This window comes from Pristis pectinata, chromosome 7 (assembly GCF_009764475.1).
Source record: "Pristis pectinata isolate sPriPec2 chromosome 7, sPriPec2.1.pri, whole genome shotgun sequence".
Lineage (NCBI taxonomy): Eukaryota > Metazoa > Chordata > Chondrichthyes > Rhinopristiformes > Pristidae > Pristis > Pristis pectinata.
The window spans coordinates 52,766,025-52,778,636 of NC_067411.1; the positions used below are offsets into that span (position 1 = coordinate 52,766,025).

Below are 12,612 nucleotides of genomic sequence, written 5' to 3' on the forward strand. Positions count from 1 at the left end.
TGAACAAATTCTCTGCACACCTGCTCTGCAAGTTCTCACTGACTACTCGGGGGTCTATAATACAGCTCCACTAGAGTACCCTCCCTTTCTTGTGTCTAAGTTCTACTCATATGGTCTCACTGGACAATCCTCCAAGAACGTCATCTAAGTACTGCTGTTACATCCCCCCCTTATCAAAAATGCACACGCCCTCCTCGCTGACTTATGCCTCTCCTGTGCCTGAAGTATGTGTATCCTGGAACATTGAGCTGCCAGTCCTGCCCTTCTCTCAGCCATGTTTCTGTTACAGCTATGACATCCCAGTACCCAGAGCCAATCCATGCCCTTAGTTCATCCACTTTACCAGTTAAATCTCGTACTTTAAACTAAACGTAGTATAGCCGAGTATTCTTTTCGCTCCTTTTACTGTGCCCCTGGCTATCCTGATTACTAAAATTGTTCTCACTGGCTACTGCTTTATCCCATGACTTGCTTCCATTGTTGTAGAGAAAGATTGTCTAAGGCTACAGCATGATATAGATCAGCTGGAAAGTTAGGCAGAGCAATGGCAAATATAATTTAATCCTGACATGTGCAAGGTGATGCATTTTGAAGGGCAAACAACGGTAGGACATATATAGTAAATGGTTGGGCCTCAGGGAGTGTTGATGAACAGAGGGACCATAAATCCCTTAATGTGGTGCCACAGGTGGTGAAGAAAACATATGGGATGATTGCCTTCATTGGCTGTGACATGCAAAATAAGAGCTGGAACGTCATGTTAAATTGTTATAAAACATTGGTTTGGCTACACCTGGAATATTATGTGCAGTTCCTGTTACCACATAATAGGAAGGATATGATTGTGTTGTGGGGGTGTTGGGGGGTGTGGAGAAGATCCAGGATGTTGCCTGGATTGGAATATTTCAGTTAGGAGAGACAGGACAAGCTGGGTTTGTTCTCCCTAGAGCAGAGAAGGCTGAGAGGTGACTTGATAGAGCTAAGAAAATTGTGATGGGGGTTGAAAGGATAAATAGCAAAAATATTTTTCCCCACATTTGGGGTGTCTAAGACAAGAGAACATAAGTTCAAAGTGGGAATTAGATGCTTCAGAGGGGGCCTGAAGGGGAATCTTTTCACACAGAAGCTGGTTGGAGTTTGGAATGCACTGCCTGAAACAATAGTGGTGGCAGATACTTTAACAACATTAAAGAAGCATCTAGACAAGACTTGAATCACTAAAGCATAGAAGGCTTTGGATCTAATGTGGGTAAATGAGATTTGTGTCGATAGGTACACAGCATGGACATGGTGGGCAGAATGGACTGTTTCTGTGGATTTTTCCTGTTATTCTCAACCATTCATCAAGCAATCTTGTGTATGCAGAAGCCAAGCTTGCTGTCTTTTGCCAGAGGTAATGGTTGCATGGAATAGTGAACCATGCCCTGATTTCCATATTTAGCTTGCTCTTCAACTGAAAATCTCAAATGGTTTAATAAGAAATTGTAGTGTATTGCAAAACATTACAATTAGAAAACAACATACCTCCTTATTAAACCTGGAATGTTGAGATTTCTGAAACTACAAATTATAAGATCAGATAGCACAGCCCAAACCTCACATGAATAGCAATGTTTGAATTGTCAAATTTGAAGGTTCAATGTGCACAGTGAAGTTGGAAAATGTGCACAGAGGTCCAGAAAGATTAGAGTCAGGGTAGAAGTAAGAGAATTTTTTTTCATTTTTTTGCACTGGAACAGAAGGAGGCCATTCAGTCTCTCAGATTCATTCACTTTCAGTTAGATCACTGTTATTCTGCATCTTAACTCCATCTACCTTGGTTCCCTTCCTAATAAAATTTATCAAATTGAGCATTAAAGTGTTCAATTGAGCCCTAGTCATAGGTTTTTGGGTGAAGAGTCCCTGTTGTGTGAGGAAGTGTTGTTTAATGCCACCTCTTACCACCTGCCTCTGGACTTTAGGTCTTGCTGTGGACTCACCATAGTAGAAGTGATTTGTCTCTATCAACTCATTGAATTTGGATCCATACCAAATGAAATACAAGTTGAGGCTCTACCATCAGCTTTTACAATTTAACACTTTCATCTCTAGCATCAGTCATATCAGCAGAAGCCTAATAAAAGTAATCTAAAAGCAAAACGCTGCATATGCTGGAAATCTGAAATAAAAACAGTGCTGGAGAATCTCAGCAGGTCAAACAGCAACTGTGGAGAGAGGAACGGAGTTAACGTTTCAGGTCAATGACGTTACATCATGAAAGATGAAATTTGAACATGAACTGCTTTTTTTGTTCACAAATGCTGGCAGACCTATTGAGACAGATGACACCAAAGTAGGTGCGATAGTGGACAATGAAGAAGGTTATCAATTACATGGGGATCTTGAATAAGTGGGCCGAGGAATGGCAAATGGAGTTTAATTCAGATAAGTGCGAGGCGTTGCATTTTGGAAAGTAAAATCCAGGTAGGAGTTTCACAGTGAACAGCAGAGTGCAGAGAGTTGCAGAACAGAAAGACCTTGGAGTACAAGTACATGGGTCAGTGAGAGTGGAGTCACAGGTAGACAGGGTGGCATGGTGGCATTCATCAGTAAGGACATTGGCTATAAAAGTTGGGAGGTCATGATTTGATAGCTAGTGAGGCCACACTTGGGTTATTGTGTTCAGTTTTGATTGCCCTGCTGTCAGAAAGATGTTATTAAACTGGAAATAGTGCAGAAAAGATTTACAAGGATGTTGCCAGGACTTGAGGGACTGAGTTATAGGGAGAGGTTGGACAGGCTCAGACTTTATTCCTTGGAGCATAGGAGACTGGGAGGTAATCTTATAGAGGTATGTAAAATCATGAGGGGCATAGATAGGGTGAATGCACTCAGTCTTTTTACCAGGGCTGGGGAATCAAGAACCAGAGGCCATAGGTTTAAGGTGAGAGGGGAAAGATTTAATAGGAAGTTGAGGGGCAACTTATATGTAGAATGATCTGCCAGAGGAAGTGGTTGAGGCAGTACAATAACAACTTTTAAAAGACAGTTGGACAAATATATAGATTGGAAAGGTTATGGGCCAAATGCTGGCAAATGGGACTAGCTTGGATGGGCATCTTGGTTGGCATGGACTAGTTGGACCGAAGGGCCTGTTTCCATGCTGTATAACCTTATGGACTCTATGAGTGATTCCAGCACTTTCTGTTTGTATTTCTGTGAAAAATAGAGCAGTTAATTAAACGTATTTGTGATTCTTACTTCTGACTATAAGCCGGGTAAAGGCTGTAGTTGAAATCTCCTGTCCAATCAGAAATGCGGCGTAGACACCTGCATTTTCCAAGCTGACTGACCGGATCTCATGCTTAAAAGTATTAGAGACGTCATTTTGAGGCACAGATGAGATAAATATATCTGGAACAATAAAAAGAGATATTAAAAATGTGTAATAAGTGCTCAGTAAAGCAAAAACTGGAATTTAAATGGTGATGTAATTCTCTGGATTCTTATGAAAAGAAGAAGGAAGGAACATTTTTCTAAAAGGCCTTTCACAATCTCAGGACACCCCAAAATGCTTTATAACCAAATGAAGTGCTTTGAATTGTGGTTACTGTTGTAATGTAGGAAACACTGCTGCAAATCTCCCACAAACATCAATGTGATACTAATCAAATCATTGTTTCTGAGTTGCTGGAGGGAGAAGTATTGGCCAGGATGCTAGAATCTGGAAAATAGAACAGTATAGTACGGGAGCAGGCCCATTGGCCCACCATATCTGTGCCGAGCATGATGCCAGTCCAAACTAATCCCATCTGCCTGTATAAGATCTGTATGTCTCTTAAACATAACTATTGAATTTGCTTCTACCACCTCCCTTGATACCTACCAATCATTGTGTGAAAAAACTTGACTCACACATATCTTTTAAACTTTCCCCTTCATCTTAAATCTATACCCTCCAGTATTTGACATTTCCACTCTGAGAAAAAGACTCTATCAATCCCATCTCGGCCTCTCATAATTTTATATATTTCTATCAGGTCTCCCCTCAGCCTCTGATGCTCCAGAGAAAACAGGCCAAGTTTGTCCAACCTCTCCTTATAGCTAATACACTCCAATTTGGGTAATATCTTGGTGAACCTCTTCTGCGCCTTCTCCAAAGCTTTCACATCCTTCCTATCGTGTGGTGACCAGAACTGCACACAATACTCCAAATATGCCCTGACTAAAGGTTTACACAGCTGCTACAGGACTTCCTGACTTTTATACTCAGTTCCCTGAGCGATAAAGGCAAACATGCTATAGGCCTTCTTTACCACCCTATCCACTTATGTTGCCACGTTCAGGGAGATATGGACTTGCATCCCTAGGGATCTGCTATTTACTGTAAACTTTGCTTTTGCATTTGACCTCACAAAATGCAACACCTCACACTTGTCCAGATTAAGTTCCATCTGCTATTTCTTTGTCCAAGTTTCCAACTGATCTATATCGTGCTGTTTCATTTGACAACCTTCCTCCCACTATCCACAACTCCACCAATTTCCATGGCATCTGCAGACTTACTAATCAGACCACCTGCATTTTCATCCAAATCATTTATGTATATCAGAAACAACTGAGGTCCCAGCACAGATCCTGTCAGAACACCACTGGCCACAGCCGTCCAATCACAGAAACACTCCTCTATCACTATCCTCTGTGTTCTATGACTAAAACAATTTTGTATCCAATTTACCAACATTTACCCATGTGACTTAATCTTCTCCCTAACATGAGGGATCTTCTTAAATGCTTTAGTCCATGTAGACAACATCCACTGACCTACGCTCATCAATTATCTTTGTCACTTCCTCAAAAATCTCAATCAAATTAATGTGGAGAGCCGTCCACTTCTGCAATGTCACCATGGGATCTTGTACATTCTAAGAAGGTAGATGGGCCTTCAGGTTCAGGTTTCATTGGTTAGTACAGCGGTCCCTCAACAGTGCTTCTTTGATAGTGCAGCACTCCCTCAGTTTTACCCTTACCACAGCACACTGCTTCTTCTGGTAAGAGAAACAGGGTTAATGTTTCAGGTTGAGACCCTTCCTCAGAACTGTTTGACCTGAAATGTTAACTTTGTCTCTGTCTCCACAAAAGCTGATTGACCTGCTGAATGTTTCGGGCATTTTCTGTTTTGGTTTCAGACTACCAGAATCTGCAGTTTTTTTTTGCATTTCCTTTTATTTTGAATGCGTTTTTTAATACCTGCATACATTCTCTACCTTGAGGTGACAGAATAGAATGTACAGACTTGCAAAGTGGCACTAGAGAGCAGCAACCTTTTCTTCAGTTGGGATTCAGCTAAAATATATTTCCATTCACTGAAAATATGTGTATCTAAGTGATTCATCAGTTTTAGTAGAACCCACCTATATCACAAAGAAGAATCTTGTCCAGATCGTGGAGAGGAACACTAAGGTATTACAAGCAGAACCACTACTGGTTTCGGGAAAAGAAAGTGGAAACAGGCAGGGGGTGGTGGAGTAAGACGTGGGGCCAGGGGTTGGGTATGGGGTGTGGTAGGACTGAGGGGGTAAAAGTGAGTTTAAAGGAGAGTGGAACATGAAAGAGAGTGAAAGAGTCAGAGCAGGAAAGAGGCAGTAAGAGATAAAAATGGAGAGAGAGAGAGAGAGAGAGAGAGAGAGACGAAGAAAAGCAAAGGGAAAGAGGAACTGGACAGAGGAAACAGATATGGCTTTAGAGTGCAATTACAATGGAATATCTGCATGCAAGCATGTCAAAAACTGAATTAAAACTTCCTGACAATTTCCGCTGTAAGAATCCTAAAGCACAAGAAAATGATTACATGCTCATGCTCCCAAATTCTTCACTATATTTTTGTCCTTGAAAAATTGTCCCTACTGTAGATGGCACAGTGAAGGAAATAGTTCATGTCATAAACTGACACTAGATGTGTGATACCCCAGTAAATGTGAGAATACTATTTTTACAGTAGTAATCAATCTTCATGGATTGAGAGAATAATCATCTTTAAATCTGATCATGCCACTGGTGGCAGCAAGCTCAGTGAGAAATGTGAGGGGTAAAATGATGATTAGTATCTATTTGGGCCTATCATGGTAATTTAATTACTAGTTTAATTACTTCAGCACAGCATCGTGGGCCGAAGAACCTGTTCCTGTTGTACTGTTCTATGTTCTTTCTTAATGCTTTCAACAGTGTGTAGCAGAAACAACAGATAGTTTACTCTTGTACATTTAGCAATTATAGGCACAACCTGCTTCTAAGCTACACACATAAAAGTATTGGGAGAAATTCAAAGTAGATAATTGTAAGGACAATCTTAAAAGATGGAAAGAAGAGTTGACAGGTGAAGAGTTAGAGGATTTTGAGATCTTAGGTTCTTGTGGAATAATTAAAGTTCGGACATGCAAGAAGCCAGTATCAGAGCAGCACAAAATAATATGGTTATTACTCACAGAGAAATGTTTGAATTTGCAATGTCATCTTAAAAATAATTGAAAATAATTCTGTTTCTTTGTATTTAACATTAAAATGATTAGATAGAAATTAAAAACAGTGTTTCTTTTGTCTGAAGAAGACTAGATTATAAGTAAACAGTTTTATTACCATTTTTAAAGATCATTAAATCAGCTTCGGTCTGGTGCTGTCGCTGGAACTGAATGGTGGTGTTTTCACCAATGCTCACAGTAATAGTTAATATCTTTGGCAAGAAATGAGCTGTAAATTAAAAGATAATTCTTTCACCAACTAGATAAATTACATTATTTTTGAAACAGGTTACACATCCCAATAACAACAAGGAACATGTGAAAGAAACTTGGGTGCTAGTGCAGCACACACTCTGATGGTTTCCAGTGCCAACATTATGTTCACACAGTGGCACTCTCACCCGTAAAATAACAATGCATTTCAATATTCAAGGAAAAGAGTAGGAAACAGATAATTTGAGATCCTATTGTAAATGGTGTATAGTATGGAATTCTTCCTCTATTCTATGCATTTTACAGGACCATGTACTGAGATCAGCGACATCCATGGAGCTATAACACAAACAATGTCTTTGTGCCCACTGTCTCCAATTAGTCTTACTCTCTTTATAGCCACAATAATATTTTTCTTTTTCTCTAATTCCCTTTGAAAGTTCCTATTTAATTCTAGACAGCAATTCGTCTAGAGGAACACTCAAATCCCCATGATCCACAACCTTACTTTTATCTGTCATAAATCTGTGCCATATTATTAACCTCCTGTCATTGCAAATAGTTTTTTCTCAATGATTCTTTTAAAATCTCTGTAAATATGAATCTCTTCATTGTATTACTCTTACAGCTCCTTGCTCCAGGTGAAACAATTCCAAAGAGAGGGGAATAGATACAGAGGGTTATGTACTCAAAAGAAGGGGGTGGATACTGAAAGAGGGGCAGATAAGGAGAGGGGGACAGATACTGAAGAGAGGGGATGGACACAGAAGAGAGGACAGAAGAAGAGGCAGGCAAAAAGAGTGGTCAGGAAGAGGAAGGGGGATTGGATACACAAGAGGCTGTGAATACCGAAGAGGGAGTGGATAGAGAAGAGAGGGCAGATAAAAAGTGAAGTAGGGATACAGCAGAGGGAATTGGAAACAGAGGAGGGGGAAGGATTTAGAAGAGGTTAAAGAATATAGAAGAGGAGAGTAGAAAACAGAAGAGTTGGGGGCTGGGTACAGACGTAAGCATGGATAAAGAAGAAGTGGTTTAGGTGTGATGGATACACAAGAGGGGGCAAGTAAAATGAGGGGTACACAGAAGGGTTTGATACAAAAGAGAACGTGAATATAGAGGGGGAGGTCAATACAGAAGAGCGGACAGATAAAAAGAGAGGATGGCTGCAGATGGAGAAATTGGATATAGATGATGGAAAAATAAGGGACATTGGATACAAAAGAGGGAGACATACAGAAAAGGAGAATGGATACATGACCGTGGAAACGGATAGAGAAGATGGAGATCAGTGCAGAAGAGGGAAATTAGATAAAAATGAGGGGAATAGTACAGAAAAGGGGGTTAGACACAGAAGACAGAGACTTATACACAAGGGGGTGACAATGCAAAAGGGGCAAAGAAGAGGGGCATGGATACAGAAGGGGAATAGGATATAATAGTTTCACTAACAACCACCTGAGCAGGGCTGCTCTGAGGTCAAAGTGCTGCTGGTGGTTGAAGTGTGGGCATTGGTGAACACTGGGCTTTGGTGAGGAGGGCACACAGAACAACATAAGGGTAAGTTAGGATTTTATTTTTTCCTTTTTCCCTAAATCCACTAGCTATTAAAGGGGCAGTAATGCCAGTTAGTGGAGTGGTATTCTCCTCCTGTGAGATGTGGGAGATCACGGAAAAGCCTAGTGTCCCTGATGACTATGTCTGCAGGAAGTGTGTCCAGCTGCAGCTCCTCTCATATTGCATGGATCAGTTGGAGTGGCAGCTGGAATCACTGAGGAGTGTACAAGAGGTACTGAGCCCAGTGTTATACATAGCAGTTTCAATGAGGTGGTCACACCAAAGTTTCAGTCAGGTAGATGGGTGAACCATAGAACCATACAACACAAAACAGGCCCTTTGGCCCACCATGTTGTGCCATCCATCAAACCACCCTCACACTACCTAACCCCTTCCTCCCGCATATCCCCCCATCCCACACTCCTCCATATGCCTATCCAACAAACTCTTGAACCTGTTCAATGTATCTGCCTCCACCACCACCACAGGTAGTGCATTCCATGCACCAACCACTCTCTGGGTGAAAAACCTCCCTCTGACATCTCCCCTGAACCTCCCACCCATAACCTTAAAGCCATGCCCTCTCATCTTGAGCATTGGTGCCCTGGGAAGGAGGCACTCACTGTCTACTCTATCTATTCCTCTCAGTATTTTATATACCTCTATCATGTCTCCTCTCATCCTCCTCCTTTCCAGTGAATAAAGCCCTAGCACCTTAAGCCTCTCCTCATATTCAATACTCTCTAATCCAGGCAGCATCCTGATAAATCTCCTCTGCACCCTCTCCAACGCCTCCACATCCTTCCTATAATGAGGCAACCAGAACTGAACACAGTACTCTAAGTGTGGCCTAACTAGAGTTTTGTAAAGCTGCATCATCACCTCACGGCTCTTAAACTCAATCCCGCGACTTATGAAAGCCAACATCCCATTGGCCTTCTTAACTGCTCTTTCCACCTGTGAGGCAACTTTCAATGAACTGTGAATATGAACCCCCAGATCCCTCTGCTCCTCCACACTGCCAAGTACCTTGCCAGTCACCCAGTACTCTGCCCTGGAGTTTGTTCTTCCAAAGTGTACCACCTCACACTTCTCCGGATTGAACTCCATCTGCCACTTGTCAGCCCAGATCTGCATCCTATTAATATCCCTCTGTAAGCTCCGACAGCCTTCCACACTATCCACAACACCACCTATCTTAGTGTCGTCTGCAAACTTACTAACCCAGCCCTCCACCCCCTCATCTAAGTCATCTATAAATATCACAAAAAGTAGAGGTCCCAGAACCGATCCCTGCTGGACACCACTCGTCACTGCCTTCCAATCCGAGGGCACTCCTTCCACCACAACCCTCTGCTTTCTACATGTAAGCCAATTCCTAATCCACACAGCCAAGCTTCCTTGGATCCCTTGGCCTCTGACCTTCTGAAGAAGCCTACCATGAGGAACCTTATCAAACGCCTTACTAAAATCCATGTAGACCACATCCACTGCACTACCCTCATCAATCTTCCTGGTCACCTCCTCAAAGAACTCTATCAGGCTTGTGAGGCAAGATCTTCCCTTCACAAAGCCATGCTGGCTGTCCCTAATCAGTCCATGACCACCAGGAGAGACAGGCAGGTGTGGCAGTAGTTTCCTCTGGATATCCCCCTCTCAAACAAGTATACCAGTTTGGACACTGTTGGGTGGGAGAGCCTCTCTGAGCAGAATAGCAGTAGCAGCCAGAACAGTGGCACCATGACTGTCTCTGCAGGGTAGAGCAAAATCTAGACGAGCAACAGTGATAGGGAACTCTTTAGTCAGGGGCACAGACAAGCATTTCTGTGATAGCGAGCAAGACTCCAAGATGATGTGTTGCCTCCCTGGTGCCCGAATCAAGGATGTCTCTGAGTGGACACAGGACATTCTGAAAGAAGAAGACGAGTAGCCAGAGGTTGTGGTCCCTATTGGTAGCAACAACAAAGGCAGGAAGAGACATGATGTCCTGCAAAGAGAAGTTAGGGAGTTAGGTGGAAAGTTTAAAAATAGGGCCTCCAGGGTTGTAATCTCAGGATTACTCCCCATGCCACAAACTAAGGAGGCAAGAAATAAGAAAATATTACAGTTAAATGAGCTTCAGGTATATGGATCATTAGGATCTCTTCCAGGGCAGGTGAGACCTGTACAAGAGGGACTGGTCACATCTGAACTGGAGGGGAACTCATATACTGGTAGGGAGATTTGCTGGCACTACTTGGAAGGGTTTAAACCAATCTAGGAGGGGGTGAAACCCAAAGCAGTAGAGTGGTAGATGGGAAAGTTAGGCAAATATAAATATTAAAGCAAGAAAATTCAGTACACAGGACAGGTAAGGGCTAGACAGGGAGCAAGTAAGGTATGACAGATTAAACTGCATTTACTTTAATGCAAGAAGTGCAACAGGTAAAGCAGAGGAACTCAGGGCATAGATTGGTACATGGGACAGGGATACTATAACAATAACAGAGACATGGTTGAGTGAAAGGCAAGACTGGCAGCTCAATGTTCTGGGGTACAGATACTACGGACATGATAGAGGTGGAGGTAAGAGAAGAGGGGGAGTTGTGTTTTTCATCACCGCAGTACTGAGGGTGGACTTTATTACATAGAACAGTACGGAACAGGAACAGACTCTGCAACCCACAATGTTGTGTCATGCTAACTAAGTTAATGACACTTAACTAAACTAATCCCTTCTGCCTGCACAGGGTCCATATACCCCTCCATTCTCTGCATATTCTTGCACCTGTCTAAAAGCCTCATAATCCCCCATATCACATCTGCTTCTGCTACCACTCCTGGCAGCACATTCCAGGCACCCACCACTCTGTATGTACAAAACTTGCCTTGCACATCTCCTTTGAATTTTCCCCCTCTCAGCTGAAATGCATGTCCTCTTTGACAATTTTGACCCTGGGAAAAAGATACCAGCTGTCTACTCTATCTATACCTCTCATAATTTTATAAATTTATCAGGTCTCTCCTCAGTCTCCAAAGGTCCAGAGAAAATAACCCAAGTTTGTCCAACCTCTCCTCATAGTTCATGCCCTCTGATCCAGGTAGCATCCTGGTAAACCTCTTCTGCACCCTCTTCAAAAGCTTCCACATCCTTCCAAAAATAGGGCGACCAGAATTGAATGCAATACTCCAGATGTGGCCTAATCAGAGTTTTATAAAGCTGCAACATAACTTCCTGACCCTTGAACTCAATGCATCGACTAATAAAGACAAGCATGCCATACACCTTCGTTACTACCCTATCAACTTGCAGTGCCACTTTCAGGGAGCTATGGACCTGGACCTCAGAAAGCTGTTAAGGTTCCTGCCATTAACTGTGTACTTTCCATTTACATCTGATCTCCCAAATTGTGACATCTCACACTTGCCTGGATTAAACTCATCTACCATTTCTCTGCCCATATCTACAACTGACCTATATCCCACTTTATCCTTTGGCAATCTTCTACACTATTCACAGCACCACCAATGTTTGTCTCTAATTAAGCCAAGGTTCTCCATAAATTCTAGCCCTAAGAATCCTCTCCAATAGCTTCCCTACCACTACACGAAACTCAGCAGTCTATCATTTCCAGGATTTTCCCCATTTCCCTTCTTGAACAAAGGAACAACATTAACTATCACCAGTCCTCCGAAACCTCACCTGTGGCTAGAAAGGATACATAGATCTAGGTCAAGGCTTCAAGAGTAGCCAGCCAGTATCTTCTTCCCAGTGCGAAAATGTCTAATACTATGGAGGGTACACATTTAAGGTGAGATGGGGTATGTACAAAGGAGAAGTGGTAGCATGCTATTTTTTAAATGCATAGAATGGTAGGTGCCTGGAATGCACTGCCAGTAGTGGTAGTGGAGGCCACTAACATAGAGGCATTTAAGAGGCTCTCGGATAGGCACATGAATGAGCAGAGGATGGAGGGATATGGACATTGTGTAGGCAAAAGGGATTAGATTAGTTTGTCATTTAATTAGTGGATTAATTAATTTGGCACAACATTGTGGGCCATAGTGCATATTCCTGTTTTGTACTGTTCTATGTTCTAAGAGGCTTAGATGGGGCAGAGTTTCTTCATTGCATTCAAGAGGGTTTCATGAAATAGTGCATGGGTGAAGGAAGGACCATACTGGACCTTGTTTTGTGGGAAGTGAGCCTGGCCAGGTGATTTGTCTTTCAGCGGGAGACTGGTCTTTTAGTGGGACAGCATTTTGGGAACAGTGATCTCAACTCTAAGTTTTAAGACAATTACGAAGAAAGGCAAGTTCTGGACCTTGTGGGAAAGTACTAAATTAAGGGAGGGCAAAACAGCTGTTA

At 42.3% G+C, this 12,612-nt stretch overlaps 1 protein-coding gene across 5 annotated transcripts in view; it reads right to left on the minus strand.

Moving 5' to 3' along the window:
* tek (TEK tyrosine kinase, endothelial) overlaps positions 1-12,612 on the minus strand; it is a 152,192-nt gene that overhangs the window by 115,983 nt on the left and 23,597 nt on the right. For 2 of the 5 annotated variants that reach the window (XM_052020713.1, XM_052020717.1), the window contains 2 exons: positions 6,616-6,726; positions 3,241-3,393 (listed from right to left, as the gene is read on the minus strand). The exons of 1 other annotated variant lie outside the window; for it this stretch is intronic. In XM_052020713.1, coding sequence (XP_051876673.1) covers positions 3,241-3,393; positions 6,616-6,726 — 264 coding nt within the window. The remainder of the gene's footprint in view (positions 1-3,240; positions 3,394-6,615; positions 6,727-12,612) is intronic. 2 more of the 5 variants (XM_052020714.1, XM_052020715.1) reach the window with 2 other exon arrangements.